Source organism: Lepidothrix coronata, unplaced genomic scaffold, assembly GCF_001604755.1.
Source record: "Lepidothrix coronata isolate B3197 unplaced genomic scaffold, Lepidothrix_coronata-1.0 Scaffold147, whole genome shotgun sequence".
Taxonomy (NCBI): domain Eukaryota; kingdom Metazoa; phylum Chordata; class Aves; order Passeriformes; family Pipridae; genus Lepidothrix; species Lepidothrix coronata.
Window position 1 is genome coordinate 1,745,733 of NW_016690327.1, and position 18,529 is coordinate 1,764,261.

General features: G+C 51.6%; 1 protein-coding gene across 1 annotated transcript in view; it reads right to left on the reverse strand.

The window, feature by feature from the left end:
• GRIK3 (glutamate ionotropic receptor kainate type subunit 3) overlaps positions 1–18,529 on the reverse strand; it is a 95,623-nt gene that overhangs the window by 40,047 nt on the left and 37,047 nt on the right. Inside the window, exons 2-5 of the mRNA XM_017828426.1 lie at positions 8,308–8,484; positions 7,263–7,520; positions 5,721–5,902; positions 2,997–3,050 (exon numbers count right to left, since the gene is read on the reverse strand). Coding sequence (XP_017683915.1) covers positions 2,997–3,050; positions 5,721–5,902; positions 7,263–7,520; positions 8,308–8,484 — 671 coding nt within the window. The remainder of the gene's footprint in view (positions 1–2,996; positions 3,051–5,720; positions 5,903–7,262; positions 7,521–8,307; positions 8,485–18,529) is intronic.

Consider the following 18,529-nt stretch of genomic DNA (forward strand, 5'->3'; position numbering starts at 1 on the left):
GCTCCCCAAATCCAGGCAGCTCCCGAGGGGCTGAGCCAGGCAGTGAGTGGAGACAGCAGGCAGGAGATGTGTAATGGCTTTGTTAATGGGAACATATTTAATGGGACATATTTAATCAGGGCTTGCCCTGAACAACTTCTGCAGGCATTTGATGGTAGTAAAAAGGGGGGAGGCAGGAGGGCAACAGCACTGTCCTCTGTGATGGGGTGTGGGGGTGAGTATGGGAGAGACATTCACTGCTCTCACAAGGACCTGGAAAAAGAGGTGAAATACAGCACGAGGGGCTGTGGCTGTGGCTGTGCTGTCTGTTGGGGCTGTGCTCTGGGATGGGCTGTGCTCTGGGATGGGGCTGTGCTGTCTGTTGGGGCTGTGCTTTGGGATGGGGCTGTGCTCTGGCATGGGCTGTGCTCTCTGTTGGGGCTGTGCTGGTGGACACAGCTACGCTGTGGGACCACCCGGCCATGGCATCCGTCAGCAGTGAGCTCTGCTGTGCCCATGGAGGGCTGGAGAAGTCCCACACACGCTGCCCTAAGCAAAGCAGAACAACAGCAGCACTTGCCAGCAACTAAGACTTCATTCTCCACGGGGGAGTGAGGGTTCTTGCGGCTGTTTTGCTTTAATAAGCTTTGGGGGTTTGATCTTTCCCATAAGCCTGGCCTGGCCTCGCTGCTGATGGATGCAGTACTTGAGCCTGCAGGTGCAGTGAGGACTGAGTCATTAATCACCCCACAACAGAGGTCAGGCCTTGGGTGTTTGTGGGTTTTTTTCCCCCTGAAAAATTGCAGTTCAGACCTGCATGTTCTGTTAAAGGGCACCGTGAAAACCAGGCTATGATGGTGACTTTTAAATGACTTAGGGCAGCTAAGGGCCAATACAGTTGTTTGACCTCAGACAGGTGCTCATGTCAGCTGGCTGTGAGGGAGGGCAACATTCCTGTGCCTGACCCACTGGAATAAATCTGTTTTTTCAAGATTCATAACTTTTAATCAGACACTTCAGTTTGTATTCTGGCCATCTCTTAGATCCTGCCAGCATTTTGGGTGCCCTCCCTGCCCTGCTGCTCCCCACTGACCCTTCCTTTCACCAAGTTCCTATAGAAACCAAGCTCCCATCAGATCACTTCTGGGTTCCACTTTAAATCTCAGCTGCAGCCTGATTTATCAGCTCCTGGAACCAGAGGATAATTCAGAACACCAGCTGAGTGTCAGGGCGTGGGGAGGTGTGGAGGAGAATCACCAGATCAGTTTCTTCTGGATTTTCTGCTCCTGCACAGCCACAAATTGAAACATCTGGTTCTATTTTCCACCTCATCTACATTCCCTTTCACTCATTATTTTCTGTGCTGCAGATTAATTCTCCCCTCACACCCTGTATTTCATTCTCGGTGTTCCTGTGATGCTCTCCCCCTTCCTGGCACGTGCTCTCCCTCCTCCCCAGTTAACCCATCCCGGGTTCCTCGGGGTGGTGGCAGTGCTGGGGACTGATCCTCACCACCTCCTGCGCCCACAGGCAGAGGTGGAAATAGGGGTGTCCAGGGAGGGCATCCCGGTGTGGAGCCCACGGGGGAGGTTCCCCCACGGGGGAGGTTCCCCCACGGCTGGTCGGGAGCCCTGGGCGGACACAGCTTTGTCCAGGGGGCTGGGAATTGGCACATCTGCAAGGACTCACTTCACAGACTGCTGAGACACCCCCAGGATTTGCAGCTTAGGGGTTCTCCCTGCAGGGACCTGGGTGTCAAAGCTATGTGTGCCAGGGATGAGGGCTCAGCAGTCCCAGTTCCTCCTCCCCCTCCTCCTTCTCCTCCTCCTCCTGTGGAAAAGGCTGATGGGGCTGTGCCGGAGTCAGTGAACTGTAGTCGTGCTGCCTAGCAAAGTGTTGAAGCATTTCATGCCAAGTGTTGATACACTGTGCTCAGTATTGACTGGGGACCTTTTAGAAACATTCAGTATAACATAATAGACTAATTCATTAGCACCCCATGGGTCTCGTACTGGGGAAGCTGAAGCACAGGCATTGCAAGCTAGGAAAACATTGCCTTAAGGAATGACAGATTAAAATATCTTTCCCATGATATAACTGTTATTTCAGGAAAGTGGCATTAATTGTGATTGCTTATCTATTAATTTATTATAATTCCTCTTTTCCCACCTCCAGGCTGTACCTACACATGAAATGTACTCCAGGCTCAGCTGGGGCTGATTAATAGGAGGTTATCTGGGAAATGCTTAAAGCTGCCTGGAATAGATAATGGCAGCAGGGGTAATTAAAATGTCTTTTGCATTTGAAAAATAAATTTTGCAGTTTTTAAGGGTTAGTTTAGTCTGTTTCTTTCCTAAAGGCAAAAAGATAAATTGGATTTTCAAAATCACACAAAATTCAACAGTAGACTAGACAATAGCATCTTAAATGGAGACACAAGTGGCCCTGCCAGGAAAGCCAAATGCCTCCAGGAGCCAGAGAGGAACTGGCCCATGTTTAACAGAGGGGAGTTAATGTCAGGCTGAGTTCATCCTCTGCAAAATAAACCTGCAGGAATGAACTCTGGACCACAGCAGGCTGCTCCTGGCTCTGCAGGGAGATCTGGGAGGGCACACAGTGCTCATCCTCAGCTCCTGCTGAAACAGGGTCCCACCAAACCCCATGTGGGGGCTGCAGCCTGGCACACTGACTGTGCTCACCCCAGTGCCCAGGGAGCTCAGCCTGGCACACTCACTGTGCTCACCCCAGTGCCCAGGCAGCTGCACCCAAACCAAAGGGACTGGGAGGGGAAATGAAACCAGAACCCACGCCCGTGCCAGCCAGAGCTACTCCATAGGCATGACCCGTCCTGAAGGAGGGGAAGGAAGAACTGCCATCTCTCAGGTGACCCCAGCCCTGCTCTCCCCCTCTGTAGGGTTCCCTTGCATTTCCCACCCCACTGCAGTGCCCACCTGGACTGGACCCCCACCCCACCCAGCAGGGAGGGTACGAGGTGTGTGCACAGACAGATACTTTACCAGGGTGGTGAAGATGAAGTGGTAGTACTCTGTCATCATTCCCATTGCCATGGCCTTGAGGAGAGGAGGGAAAGGAGGTTAGTGAAGTAGATAAAAGAATATAACATCCCTTCCCCTTCAGTGCCCACCTGTGTCATGACTCTGCCTGTCCCTCCTTCATGGGCATGACAGACAGATGCTAACTGAGTGCCTGGTTTAGAAATGGGGCTGTGAAGGCACAAGGATGAGGAGTGGGAACATCCCCCATCCCTCATCCCTCTGAAATCATGTCCCAGACCCGAGGGCCCTTGGCCAGCCCAGCTCGAGGCTCCTGCCAGCCCCGGCACAGAGGATGGCTCGTGCAGATTGCTGGGCTCTGCATAGCTGAGCACTGCAGAGAACAGGCTGTCCTGTCAGCTCTGCCAGAGCACAGGCGTGGGCTGAAGGGGCCTTGGCTGGATGACCATGTCCAGACCCTGCACAACACAGGGGGACACATTTGAGTCTATGAACAAGGTCACCTTGGAGCTGGTGGCTGGTGACTGGAAAGAGATTCCCATGGGTTTGCCTGGGATGCTGACTCTGTGAGCATGTTTTCTGGAGAAAACACATGCAAGAGCACTTTAAAATCCCCACTCATGGGAAAGTGACTTCAAGTCCCCGCCGGTAACATTTGCTTCCCTTGGATTTTGTTAAAATTACTAGGGCGGAATTTAGCTCCGAGGAAGGAAGTGACAGTCTGAGAAGAAGTGAGACATCAAAAAACAGGGGAAAAGGAAAGGCTCTGGATTGTAAGCCTACATATTGTGACTCCAGCGTGTGATTTCACCCAGGTTTTCTGCTCTGGGAGTAGCTTTTAGAAGGTCTGGAGGCTGTTGCTGTGGGGCCACGTGCTGTCCTGTCCCGTTCCCCCCATCCCTGCCTGGCTGGTGGATCTGCTGGGCTGCATTGTAGCTCCCTCCGTGCTGCACACCCTGGTGCAAAGAGCTGGAGCAGGGAATGGGACCTCAGTATGGGAAGCATCAGTTAGAGATGGGAAAGCAATCAGGGGCAAATCATGAAATTCCAGTTTGGGTCCATTTTGGATCATTTTGGACATAGGTGAGGAGCCCAGACCCGCTGTAGGAAGGAGGCTCTGGCTCCCCAGCACCGGCAGCCCAGGGCAGGATGCATCTGGGTTTGTGGGGAAATGAATAAATGATCCTGCTGGTGGATAAGCCACAGGGTGGGAGCAGCAGCTCCTGTAGAGCTGCCAGGCCCAGCTGTGCCCTGCGGGGGCTGCTCAGGACAGAGCTGTGGGGGAGCCTCAGAGTGCATGTGGAGTGATAACCAGGGACCAAAACCAAGGAAGGCTGGAGAACCTGGGGCAGGATGGGAGGGACTGACTCTCCAGGAGGTGGATGGCTTTGGCTTTGCCCAGTTTGTACTTTGGGTTGTAAAAGTGCTGTTCCACAAGTGAACGAGGCACCTCTAGGTGTGCATTTCTTGATACAGGTAGGAAGGTGAGGAAAATATGAGGTTTATAAGCTTTCTAATCTTGAGCAGCTGTGAGTGACCTGCAGATCATGGTGCACTGCTGTGAGCCTGCCTGGTGCTGCACACCAGAGCAGACAGGCGTGCAGAGACTGCTCGGGCTGTGGTTTGGGTGTGTGCACCTTCCCAGGCTCTGAAAATGCTTCACAGTATTTCCCTCAGTAAAAATAACTCTGTGTAGTGTTGTTAAGCTGAAATGCATGGCTTCAGAACCTGACAAAAACCCAACACACACATAGAACCAGCCAGAAGGACTTAAAGAGACTTGTCTCCCCCTAGTCCCCCCTCTCCTCCATCTTCCTCACTCTGCACTCGCAGTGATGAGCAGAGCAGATGGCACAATAAACTATAATAAACTGCATAACAAGTGAGCAGCACCAAACACAGCCAGCACGGGAAAACACAGGCAGGAGACAATGAGCCCCTTCTATTGCTTTCTGTAATAATCCCTCCCAGGCTTTCCAAGTTCTCTGAGCACTTCCCTTCATTTTGCATCAAGCAGGCTGCAGAAGGAGGCACTTGCCTTGTGCTCTCTTTCTCAGCCCTTCAGGGGATTTATTTAATCTGTGTGGTGGTGTCGTGCTGGGCTGAGAGGAGCAACACTTCCAGTGGCTGGCTTTTAGTATCTTTGTGAGAGTCTTTGCCTCATATTGACCCCAAAATCCAAAGGCATTTGGGAATGAGGAGGAGCTGGGATGAGCAGCAAGAATGCCAGTGAAGGATCTCGTGGAGAAAGAAAGGAGAGAGCCCAAATGAATGGAAAATCACTGACATCTGGCTTAAAGTCCAAGAATTGCAGACCGTGCTGGGGAAGGGCCAGAGGATGGTGCCCTCCCAGCTGGGCCTGGCTGGGAGAGCCACAAGTTCTGCTCTGGATGGAGGAGGCTGGGGCTGGGGCTGGGGCTGTGCAGCTGCAGAGAGAGTCACAGAATTGTCTGGCACCAGCCTGGGCTCGGCACCGTGTTCAGCACAGCCCTTTCTCCTCCTGCAGCCTTTGTTCATTCTTACCCACAGTCGCTTTTCAGTGCTTCCAGTTTGTCAGTGCAAACTCCATGTTCTATGGGAACCCACCAGCATCCTTGAAGGATGGACACGGAGCAGCTTTTAGTGTGGCTGTGGATGGGGCCGAGGGGAAGCTGCACCCCAGTGGGGCCACCCCACACCCAGGGGCTCCTCGGTGGCCCCTCCTGCCCGTCCCCGTGGCCCCCTCACCTGCTTGAGGATCTGAGCCGCCATCAGGTGGCTGCAGTCGAAGATGATGCGGAATTCCCGGCCCCGCTTCATCTCCTTGAGCAGCGGCCGCGCGTCGTCCGTGTCCAGCGGGAGCTGCCGGATCTTCAGGCGGATGTTGTAGCGGGACGGGGCCATGATGAGCTCCTGCAGCCGGATGAGGCCTTGGCACCACAGAGACAAACCCACAGCGTTACAGGCCTGCCCTCCCCGTGGGCCGGGCACAGCAGCTCAGTGATTCCCTGTTCCCTGCAGCAGCTCAGTGATTCCCTGTTCCCTGCAGCAGCTCCATGCTTCCCTGTTCCCTACGGAATGAGCTCAGGACCTGCCTCCCTCCCTCCCTCCAATGGCCATTGCTGGAGGGTGTCACAGCCAGGGTGTCACGGGTCAATCACGAACCCCCAGATATCTCCAGAGCAGCTGTTCTACCACCCAATGGCTTCTCCAGCTGGTTCCCTGCTGCCCTGCAGCCAGGAGGGCTGGACAGGGTCCCTGCATTAGGCAGGAAGAGAATAGCAGGCCGGTCCTAACCTTTGACACCTCTGGGATCATGGCAAATTTTCTTAAGCAGATGTGCCCTTGAGAAAGGACAGGATGTGATAATCAGCTACACAACAAATTAAAATCTGCATGTTTACCATGCACAGCAGCCAAAGGGAAAAACGGGGAATGGGCTTGGATTTATGAGTCGTGTAGATCGTAACGGTCACTTAATCACAAGTTACGGTCACTCGTAACTTCCTACTGCCCTCAGAATTCATTTCTGTTTCCTGCACTAGGCACAAAGTCATGCTGGATGCATGAGCAGAGCAGGAATAGTTGGAATCTGGTGTTGCAAGGAGAATTTCAGCAGATGCCTATTGCAAGGGGGGAGAGAGCAGCGTGTCCCTCTGCATAGCACAAGAAACACATTAGAATGTGCCACGAAGGGAACATACTGTGACCCACATTTGCAAAACAGGAATGTCAAACTGTGTTCTCATCAGCCCTCCCCTAAAGAAACCATTTGGTTTAGTGGAATTAGGTTGGACAGGCTATCCAGTGTGGCTTTTGTTTTTGGGAGTCTATCTCTAGTGCTGGGCAGCGCTTTGCTTTGTTTAACCATCAACAGCTTCCCTTACGTGACGAAACTTTGTCAGCTCTGCGTTACAGAATTAGCCAGAAAACAAAAAGCTTTCCAGAGCTGCTTTTGCTTTGGCTGGGAACTGCCCCCTCCATGGCAGCCACGGCCGGGGCTTTGCTGGTGCAGAGGGGAGCTGTGGTGCCCAAGGAGCTGGGCTGAGCTGCCCAGGCCAGTGCCAGTGAACCCCCCCAGCTCTGGGGCTGGGAGTCCCCCATTCACTGAGAGCTTTGGGAGTTAAATGCTTAGAAAGATCCCAGGGGCTCCCACGACTCCTGGGAACCCATCACTGCACGAGGGGTCATTTGGCCCCTGGAAAGGCTCATTGGAGAGGCTCCCAAAGAGACCCATGACAGAAAATCTCCAGGATTCCTCCTTTAGGCCCCTCCTTTCCCTTTCCCTACCTGTGCTGTCGTCGTACACCACCGTGGCTGACCTCCACTTCAGGTACTGCACCAGGTCCAGGATGGCGTGGCTCAGGGAGGCATAGTCGGGGTACAGGTTGACATAGAAAGTGTCCTTGTTATCCAGAGGGTGGTGCTTCCATCGGAGCTGTATGTGGGGCACTTCCAGGGCGTTGCAGATGGACTGGACAGCGTTGGTGCAGGAGCCTTGGGAAGGTCCGAATATCGCGACGACCCCCAGGGCGAGCTGGTCACAGGCTGGTGGAGGGAGGGGGGGATGTCAGAGATGGGGCAGCACTGGGCACAGACAGCTGTGCCTGCCCTGGGCAGGGGACAGTGGGTGAACAGACACTCCTGGGCTTTAACAGCTCTGATATTGGGTAATTACAGCAGTGATGAGTCAGAGAGAGAGGAGGGGTTATGGCAGGTGGGGTCTGCACCCATGGGTAGAGTCACAGAGCAGTGCCAGGCAGAGCTCTGAGGGAACCTCCACCACAAAACCAGCTGAAAAGGGGGTCACTGGGCTGGATGGGAGCATCCCAGTGATGTCCCTGCAACAGCCTCAGGCTCAGGCAGCAGGTTTTCTTTTCTCCCAAACCAGAATCAAACTCCATGAACCCTCAGGTCACCAGTCCCCCAGCCCTTGCTGTGCAGTCCCATTTCTTCCCTCCCCCTCAGTAATTCAAGTGGGCTGTTTTTATCCAGTAATCAAAACTGACTGTTAGTAAAAGAACAGAATATCCACACCGTGGATGTGAACACTGCCAGGGATACAGTGGCACAAACACAGGCCTGGCCTCCAGACCTTCGCTCAGGATTAGAGCAAATGCTGTGAAAGGAGTTTTGTGAGCTTTGCAGAGGGAAGAAAAAGTACTTGTTCCCCTTGTATTAAAAGGCCTGTGGAAGGTCAGCTCCAGGAGGAGTTTTCACCCAGATCTCTGGTGAGAGCAAGGCAGAACAAGCTGCTGGGTCTCCGGTGAAACCAGACCTTTCTTGTGCTGAGTAAATGGCCACAAAGCTGCTCAGACGTTTGCTCTGCTCTTACCTTTCTTAGTTGCTTCAAAGCTGTCGTGGAAGTGTATCCTCTGGATGTCATAGGTTAGGGTTGTGTTAGGCAACAAAGTTCTGTTCCTGTTAATAATGTTGGCGGAGAATCGGAAGGCTTGTTCCTCAGCACTCATCACCTGGGTGTTGGGGCCATCGGCGTACTCAAAGATTCCTCCTGCAAGACAAAACCCCCACCTTTGAGCCACGTAAAGTTTGATTCATGATCTTAAGCAGCAAGGGCAAAAAACCTCTGGGAACATTTGCAGGTGGAACAGGGCTTGCTCCTCGTCCTGTCCTGGACTGAAATGAAGACATGGAGGCACTCGGGTTTTTCGTTATATGCTGCTCTGTGAGAGCGCTCAGGGTGGCAGCTTTGTGGGGCAATGGGAGGCAATTTAGAGTCTTGGAATATTTTTGTGAGACAGACAAGTGGCTTCCCATAAACGTTTAGGAGCAGACCTTGGGAAGTGCAGACAGGCTTATTGCCCAGCTGCAGGGCTGCTCCGGGTCTGTGCTGTGAGGAATGGCTGGGCACAAAGCTGGCACTGCCCTCCCCTTGCACTGCTCCTGCCTCGTCACCCACCTCGTTGGCACGGGAGGCAGGCGGGGCAGTGCTGCCCATGGAGATTTTTAGTGCTGTTCTCAGTGCCCTTCTCCTCTTTTACTGCTCCTCATGTTTAGTTCTCCAAGTTGTTAATTCCGACCAGCAGAGATTTGCTGCCCTGCAGCCTCTGCTCAGCCCCGCCTGGCCCGGGCGCGGCTCTGCCCTGTTCAGAAGCTGTTACTGCCATTACACCTCCCCAGGGGCAGCGAGCTCATGGCACAGTATCGCTGGCTTTCCTGGCTCCGTGTCTGTGAGTCCTGTCCTCAGTTCCCTCTGACAGCCACTCTAATTGCAGTGACTGGGTGCAGTGTGGGTTGTGTAACGGCGTGTCCTTGGCTCTGGGACGTGGGATCCGTCCCACACCCCTCACAGGACCCAAACCCTGTTCTGTCTTACTAAAAAGTAAACCAAAATATTTAATGGACGAGCGAGATAAGCAAGTACAATTGGTAACAGATGGTCTTGGGGTTCATTAGCAGAAGGAAAATCTTCCTCTTCAATTTAAGGTAGTCCTCAAATGTTTTGTGGTAGACAGCAGATGTCTGCTCAGCCCTGCTGGCTTTCAGGCAACAGCATTAATCCTTCTTCAGGAGCCGGAGCACGTTCTCTGTGGTTTTGTGGCAGTTTGGTGTGGGCCAGGAGTGCCAGTTTGGCCAGAGCCAAGCTGACATCTCTGCTGCCAGCCGTGCCCTGGGCGTCCTCCCGCATGAGACTCGAGTGGAGGTTTCACAGCCAGGGAGCTCCAAAGGCCTCTGACTTTCTGCTCCCCTTGATCGTGACAAGTCCCTTCTCTCCTCTTCCTCTGCAGACTTTGTGTGTCCCTGTCTCCAGGTGTGAAGGGAGTGTGGGCATTAATTTACATTCATAAACGCCCAGAAAAGTTTGAGCTGTTCCCTGCATGTCTCTGCTAGAAAAAAATACTGAACTCGTTGCTAATTTTGGTAATGGGGGAAAGAATAAAGAAAAAGAGGCTGAGTGTTTGTTCTGGAGACTCATTCAGTCCCATGTGATTTTCAGCCCATCGCTCATGACCAGGTTTTCATCCAGAATGCCAGGCAGTGTGGGCAAGAGCACAGTAGAATTGTCCACGTGCCTCATTCTCACTGCATCATGACAAAACATTTGAGTTTTCACTAGAGCAAAGAAAATTATTCATCCACATCAAGGTTTGGACGTGCTGGAAGCTCAGTTTAAGTTTCTTAGTGCAGAGAAAGTTCACACACAGCATTACAACAGAAACAATAACCAAACCTAAAGTGAGGGTGAGATTCATCCCCATCTTTCCACTCAAAGCTGCACTGTCCAGGCCATTTCAGGAGGGAATTTTTTGTTCTGTAGTGTCATCCTGAAGTGATAACTGGGTTCATGTTACATTGATTATCCACTAGCTGGCCTTAGGCTTTCTCCCAGCCCAGCACTTTCAGGGTTGCATTGGAGCATGTCTTATTATGAGAGAATATGGAAGGGCTGGGTATGTGGATTATGGGTGTTTGATTCCAAATAAATTCCCGTTCCAGACAGCCAACTGGATATAATAGGCTTTTTGACAGGAAAGAATTTTCTGTGCAGCCACCCAGTACCTTGAATTCAGTGCCAGGCAGGCAGAGAGCACAGGCAGCAGTGATGCATTTTGGGTTCCACTGCTGGCAACACACCAGGAATACACTGGGACATTGGGAATGTCCCACAGGTCCTGGGTGCTGAGCACAGCCTGCTCTTTGCTCAGAGCCTGGGGGACACAGGAGTGCCTGCTGTCAGCTCCCCATCCCGTGGGATCCCGAGATCCTGCTCAGAGCCTGGGGGACACAGGAGTGCCTGCTGTCAGATCCCCATCCCGTGGGATCCCGAGATCCTGCTCAGAGCCTGGGGGACACAGGAGTGCCTGCTGTCAGATCCCCATCCCGTGGAATCCCGAGATCCCACCCTCCCGTGCCTCCTTCAGGGACATTCATTCCCATCGTTATTTAAAGGGCCTAATAACTGGCTTGAGACAGCTGATTAATGCATAATCTTCATCGTGATTACACAGCATTACTGGCATTAATTTGCAAAGCCAGCTAATTATGAAAATAATGGTTGCAGTTCTTCCATTTGAGCAAAATGGAGACTATTGGCTCGTGCCACTGAGAGCACGAGGGGTGTGACATCAGCTGCTGATGGCTGGGCAAGGGGACCCCAGGGGTCCTCTGCAACCCTCAGCAGCAGAGGGGGAGCCATGCAGGGCTGGGCACTTTGCTGCTTGGGGCTGGACACAGCTGTGGTCAGTCCACAGCGAGGGATCCCAGCAGGTTTGAGCAGGAGCCTCACCCGCTCCACTCTCATGGACGAGAGTCAGAGGGTGGGAAAAGTCCACAACAAAACAGTCTCCACTTCTATCAGCTGCCTAACAACAAATTCCACCTGAGAGAGTAAAACTAAAGGTCCTTTGGTGTTGCTGTCTCTCTCTGAACCATTCCTGCTTCTGCACCTATTTTTGGTGCCCATGGCCTTTCCCAGTACTGCCTGGCTATGCAGGTCCCAGCTTCCCATTCCTTCTTTCTTTCCCTCCTGTGGCTTGGCAGAGAGATAAAGGACAGCCATGACGAGGTTTGTCACGCTTGGTGACGTCCTCCTGAGGCTCATGAGAGGATTTGCTGCCTGATTGATCCAGGAAGGGACCAGTCAATGCAGCCCATGGACTCCCCACTGCAGTGCCATGTGTTGTTCAACACACACTGAGGTTTCATAATTCAGGTTGAATTGGTTTGCATAGATGTTTTTCCCTGGAAACCTTCTCTTCATGCCTTGTTTGTAGGGCATTTGGTGCAGAGGAGTGTGGGACTGGGAATCAGCCTTGTAGAGGTGCCTCACACGAGCTGTTGATGACAAGGCTCAAAGGCTTTCGACCCTTATCACTTACTTTTATATATTTTTTTGATGGAGTCATCCATTATTATATCTGACTTCTTGGATTTTAAAATCAATCCCAGGCAGGTTAAATAATTATTCAGTTGTCTTTTACTCTTAAAGCAGACTAATTGCTCTCCAGAGAGCGTCAGCCAGCGTATGGGAAAACACACTAATTAGAATCAACTTATGTCAGACTATTTCATGTTCTTTTATTTGATGACCCCACTGTTGCTTCTGAGGTGGGGAGTTTTCAGAGTTGGAAATGAGATTCCAGGGCAAATGCATGAAGCTCCCCTTTGGGTCTAGAGCAGAGAGCAGGGCTGGGGAAGGAGCCTGGCCTGTTGCAAGGAGAGGTTTGGTCACAAAGCACAGAGAGTCTCACTCAGAGTAACAGAACTCGAGCCTCTCCTCAGGGTAAAATCTGGATCCCAGGGAACACCCAAAATCCCACTGATGCCAGTCAGAACACACCCAAGTCTGCCTGCAGCCAGCAAAGCTGCACCACGCTCCTCCATCCCCAGGGATGGTGCTGGAAGACCTTGGGAAAGGCCCCAGGACGGAGCCAGAAAGAGGGCTGGGAACCCTTTTCCACTACTCCAGCTGATCCTGGGCTGTGGCTGTGCAGGCTCAGTGCCAGCACAGTTATTTTTAGCTTTGTCAAGAGCTAAGTCAAGAAAGTCAAAGTATTTTAGGTTTTTACTTTCTCCCCTCTTCCCCTTTTTACCAAAACAAACAGCTTCATTCTCAGAAAGAAAATTCCAACAGCCCTCAGCGTGTGGTGTGATCTCTTATCTTCTTCTCCTTATAAAATCACGGAGTTATTTAGCTTTGAAGAACAACTATTTCTGATAACACTTTTCTCTCCCCCGCTGACAGTGTTGTTCACACATTTAGACAGCTCTGACAGCCTCTTTCCTTGTGACATCCGAAAAGAATTACCTGGTTTGAGACAGCTCTTGCCGAGGATGGAGCTCCTCGGGGACACGGGAGCTCCTGCTCCCTCTCCCAGCCCTCCTGTGCCCAGAGCTGCATTTTCTGGTTTGGTTTTTTTTTTTTTCTTTTTTTCTCTGAGGTTATAAAATGTTTTTCCTGTTGAGCATCAGGGTTTGCCAGTTGGGGCATGGATTTGTCCCCTTCTGAGGACAAACTGCTCTGTTTTGGGGGCAGTGTCAGCAAACAGGCCAATCAGGGCAGGTACACAGAATTCAGAGCCTGTTCCTGCAGGATGCCACTTGGCAGGTCCCCGAGGCTGGAGAGTCCTTTCTCACCGACCTGCCCCCCCAGGAACACTTGGAGACCTGATGCTGCTGCTTGGCTGAGCAGCCCAGTGAAGAGAATCTCCCTGCCCTGGTCCAGCTCCCCCAGGGCTGGGGTTAATGCCAACAGAGATGAGAGAACTCTGCTGGGAAGGGAAAGAAGGTTCCCTGGAGCAGGAGGCTGTGGCTGGGAATGGGGCTACACAGGGCCTGCCTGTCCTGTGGGACTGTGGCAGTCTCAGGTGCAATAATAAGGATGCAGTGAGAGCAGCAGAATCCAGAAGGCAATAAATATCACAAAGAGAAGGGGGAAAGCGATGACATTTATTCACACAAAATCTCCCCTTGCACCTTCCCCCAAGGAGCTGCTGCTGTGAAATGCTCCATGAGCTCCTGCAGCTGGAGGGGAGCCCCCGGGTCTGGTGTCAGCTGGTGCTTCCCAAACAGAAACAAACCCATCCTATAAACTGAGGAGGGAATATATCCTATAAACTGAGGCAGTGCCAGGAACGTGGGGGCTCCCACCCTTCTGGAGCCCCTGTCACTCGTGGGAAGCCCTTGCAGCTGAAGGGGCACAGCAGATCCCCCATCCCAGCTCTCCACAGGCTCCCATGGAGCTGCAGTGTCAGATGGCAGCGTCCCGGGACGTGCCCTGTGGCAGGACCACGGAGCTGCTCCATGCCAAGGCAGTGAGCAGAACTTGCAAACTGATTGAAACAAACCTTCTGGGAAGGAGCTGAAAATAATTCCCGAGGTCTGTCAGCGCGTTCCTGGGTTTGACAGAGCGGCAGGATCTGAGTCCCCGTCCCCTTCAAGTGCTGCTGATCATGCACTGGCCCTGTCACTTCAGCGTGGCGCTGCCTAATGTGATGCAGCACAGCCATGGAGCCAAAGCAATTTCAGGCTTCATCAACACACATCACGCAGGAGAGCCCTGGCCCTGCCCACGGAGCTGCTCGCTCTGGATGCTGATTGCTAAAATCCCAGGAGCAGGATGTGCCTGGAGCACAGGGAGAGGATTAACCTCCAGCCGGTGTGTCTGGGTGTGTCTGGGTCTCTCACGTGCTGCCCGCGCTCACTCCACATCCTTTTGTAGGAATTGAAGAGGCTCTGGCCTGTCCCTGAGCACAGGGTGCTGCTCCCACCCTGGTAGCGTCCCTGGCTCTCAGGTCCAAGGCATTTGCAGCTGGTTTTTCGTGCTGCCCCCATGGGCTGACGAAGCCCACGATGTCCCTGCCCACCGAGGAGCTTCCCCCGTGTCCACGAAGGAGCCAAGTGGGGACTCAGCACAGCCCTTCTGGGCTCAGGTGCTGGAGGCTCCTGAACTCCCTGGCATTCCTGACTGGATTCACCCCCAACACCCTTTGGAAGAGGCAGGACGAGGGGCAGGGCAGCTTGAATCCCCCAGGAGCTCAGAGGAGGGACAGGCACAGTGGGGTGACCTGTCCCTGAGGTGTCAGGAGTTCCCTGTCCCCCCAGCACCCCCAAAGAGGAACAGGAACATTTCAGTGCAGCTGCTGTGAACCTGCAGCACAGGATTTAACATGAGTGGGGAGGGTCCTGCTGTCACCTCCCCACCCACAGCCTCACCCTGTTCACTCTGGGGTGTCCTGGGGATCCCCCAGTGGCTGGTGGAGGAGCCAATGGAATGAGCCACATTCCCAGGGCCTCTGATTCCACCACATGGTGCAGCAGGAGGAAGAGCCAGGTACTTGCTGAGTAATGCCAAGAAAATGAATTCAAGCAGAAAATCAGATACACAGAGCGTGAGCGTGTCCCACAGGGAGGGATTTCCCGCCTGCCAGGGCAGAAATCCCATCCCAGCAGGTCCATCCATTCCCAGGAGACGGTGTCTCCCTCTTTTCTCGTTTTGTTATTGAATATGCAAAATCCTATTTCATGTGCTCTGAATTAGGCACTTCATGTCACAGAGGGTGACATCCTTCTCCTATGTGTAAGCTGCTTAACAGATGAGTAGTCAAGTGGCAAAGAAATACATTATTAAAGCTTCTGGTTAAATTACTGATTAAAAACACTGGAGCTAAAATGTATGTATCAGCACTTTACTCGCACTAAATGAGGAATTAATGGAACATGGCAGGTTGTGTTTTTAATGAACAGCAGATAGGGAGGGTCTGGAAAGGTCTGTCCCTGCTCACAGGGATGACCCACTGCATCCTCGGCCGGGCCGGTCGCGGCACCGCTCTGGTCCCCACGGGCCAGGGCACGGCCAGGGCAAGGCAGAGAGGGCTGTGGCTGCTGGAAACAAACTTCTCCTCACTGCAAACCCTCCCCCTGTGGCCTAATTGGCAGCATTTCCCCTGCCACGCTTTGAACAAGCTGTTGTGGTGTTGCACGTTTGACATCTGAGGAGCAGCGTAACCCCGGCCACGGGCGCGGATCAAAGCGCTAATCTGAGATCAAAAGCCTTCCGTGGTGCTACAGCAGAAATAAATTAAGTTAGCAACAGATTTCTTAATGATATTTAAATTTGTAATTTGCATAATACATGATTAAAATGAAATGGGCTTGCTTTTTTTATTTTTTTTAAAGCTGGCTCAATTAATTGAAAAAAAAAGAGAGAAGAAGCGGCATCATAATCTCATAGGAACAGATTCCCATCAGGATAAAGGCAAGGAAAATGCCACTAAACTACACAGTAAATGCAGATCTCCCCAAGTGACCCAGGAGTTGCAGCCTGAGAGCTCCCTGAGGGGCTGATCTCCCAGTGCCACCCAGTGCCACCATCCCCTCAGCGCTGGCTGGGAAAGGCTTCCACAGGCTCTGCAGCTTTGCTCACAGGGCTTTATTTCTCTGCAAAAGGGAGATCTGGCAGCCTGACCAGTTTGGGACTCCCCTGCCCATCCAAGCAGGTGAATGCTCTTCCCAGTTCTCCCACTGCAAACCGGGTCCAACTGGTTCACTTGTAAAAATTCACTGTAAACTGAATACCGGGTGTTGGAAACCAAAACCACTTTTTTGAGGAAAAAGAATTACCTTCCCAGTTAAAGTGGAATTTGCAAATCTCTGGGCTCTGCACTGAGGGAGCCCGCTGGCCATGCACAAACCCACCAAACTGAATTAAAATGCCAATTATTGCATGTTAATTAAATTCTTCTCAAATATTCATTGCTAAGCCCCAGCTAAGAAATGTTAATACCCACCTGGCATGTAGCATATAATATTAGACTTAAGAAATCTACATTAAATCTCATTCTCCATCCACAGAGTAACCAAACACCAGCAGTCTCTCACTCTTGCATTGGTGCCTCCAAAAACCGGGGCCTTGATTAAGATGATGCACTGAATGGCAAACACAGTTCTGCAAATATTATGACATGTTGTTTGTCATCTGCCCTAAATATTTAACAGTTCAGTTTTACAAGGGTTTTGTGCCACATGCTGAGTATTTGGTCCTGCTGGATGTTGAATTTGACTGATGGAGTGGATTCCATTCAGGAGCTGAGAGTCCCAAAGCCTTGTTAGGGTCTTTGCTGTTGGCATCTTCTGTTTGAAAGAAAGCAGAGAGGGGGGAAAAAGCCCACAGAGTGCTCTGGGAAAATTGTTTCTGCTTAATCCCGTCCACTCTCCACAGAAAACCCTTTTTGTAGGAAGAGATCAAAGGTCTGTAATAGATTTCAGCAGGTCTCCAGGAGCTGTGGGATGCAGAGGGAGCACAGGGCTCCCGTGGGATTGACCTGCCTGTGCTGCTGGCAACCCAAGGTGCAGTTGGGAGATTCAGAGATGCATTTTAGCCTCTTATCTTCCTATTTTAATGTTGTTAAGCAGAGGGAAAACCAGACTTTGCCAGGATGTGGTGCTTGCTGGGCACAGGAGGTGAGGGGGAGCATGGAGGGGCTGCACAGGGACTTGTGAGGGGAAAAAAAAGCTCAGGATTTTTTAGAAATTCCTTCACAATTTACCTAGACTGCAGTCTTTTGTGGTGGGAAAGGTCTGCCTGGGGTGGGTGTATTGTAAAACTGTGATTGATGTTAAATATTTTTTATGAATGGTTATTATTCCCCTCTTCCCCCCTCCCCATTTCTTAATTTTCAGTTCTGAATGCCCAGGGTAATTACAGCTGAGAGATTTGCTGGCTTAAAAGCAGCACTTTATTCCAGGGAATGAAAGAAAAAAAGGGAATGACAAAAGGATCTGCCCTGAAAAATGCTTTCATTATTTCCCTGTCATGTGTACTCGGGGTTTACAAACAGCCACACGCAGAGCAGGGCGTGCAAAGGGACAGGCAGCACTGCTCCAAGGGGGTCCACACTCCCTAAGGGACCAAAACCAGCTGGGGGTGCTGCTCCAGGGGGGATCCCACTGCCAGGAGTGACCCCACTGGCAGAGGATCCACTGCCCAGAGTGACCCCACTGGCAGAGGATCCACTGCCACACTGACAGAGCTGAGTGTCTCGGCAGGAACTGAACCACGTGTGTGCTAATGAAGCTGAATATTCATTATTATGACTGTACACAGTGAATCACAAATTAAAGTGTTGGTAGCTCAGAAAAGGGGGAATTTGAAAACCATTTAACTCTAGAGGAGGTGGAAGAGGAAAACTTTATTAATAGATCCAAATTCAGTTAAAAGTGCGTGTTAGTCACCGTGCAGTGACTGCCCACACAGCTTTGTCCCCCAGGACAGGGGGTGTCACTGGGCCACTGTGGGCTCAGCACTGACCTGTCACTGCTCACACCAACCCCGGAGCTCTGCTGTTCTTTGGTAATTCTGGGATTCATCATCATCATCACTGTTTATTTAACACTAAGGACACTGTTTCCTCTGCCCCAGTGTTATGAATTACCAAGGATTATGTGTTCAGTGGCTCCCATTGATTCATGCAGAGCTAATTAATGGGATACATCACCCTATCATAAACATGAGCAATAACTCATGGCTCGTTAGCACCGAGGAGCAAACTGCTGCAGGGAGCAGGCAGGTCTCTGGAAGGGTTAATGGGAGAGGATCTACTGACTGAAGTGAAACTTCTTTATTTTTCTGCAGTAGGGTTTTTTTTCTGCCATTCCTTACGTTTTAGGTGTTGATATCTTCTGTGTGATGGTGGTGTGGTATAAACTGGGAGCTGTAAACTGGAAGTAGTATGAAGTCAGTGGTAAAATAGTTTGAAGAAGCTTGGGAAAAAGGGATACTGGTGAGTGGGAGATGCAAAAGGAGCTTAACATGTAGCTGAGCTGAATTTGATTTTAATTAAAAAGCATATTGAAGGAAGAGATTTCTGACAGGAAATCTGAGGAATGAAGGGTTTCTATTTCCCACTCTATTTATAAACCAGTGAACACGAGCTGGCACCCTCCTCTCACAAGGGCTCTACAGTAAGCAGATTGTCTGGGGGGAAACCACATGAAGTTGGGCAAAACAATCCTCCTCCTCTCCCTCCCGTGCAAGGGACGAGCAGCCCTGGGGTCACTGCTGTGCCTGGGCCACGGGCCAGGGCCCCTGATTGATC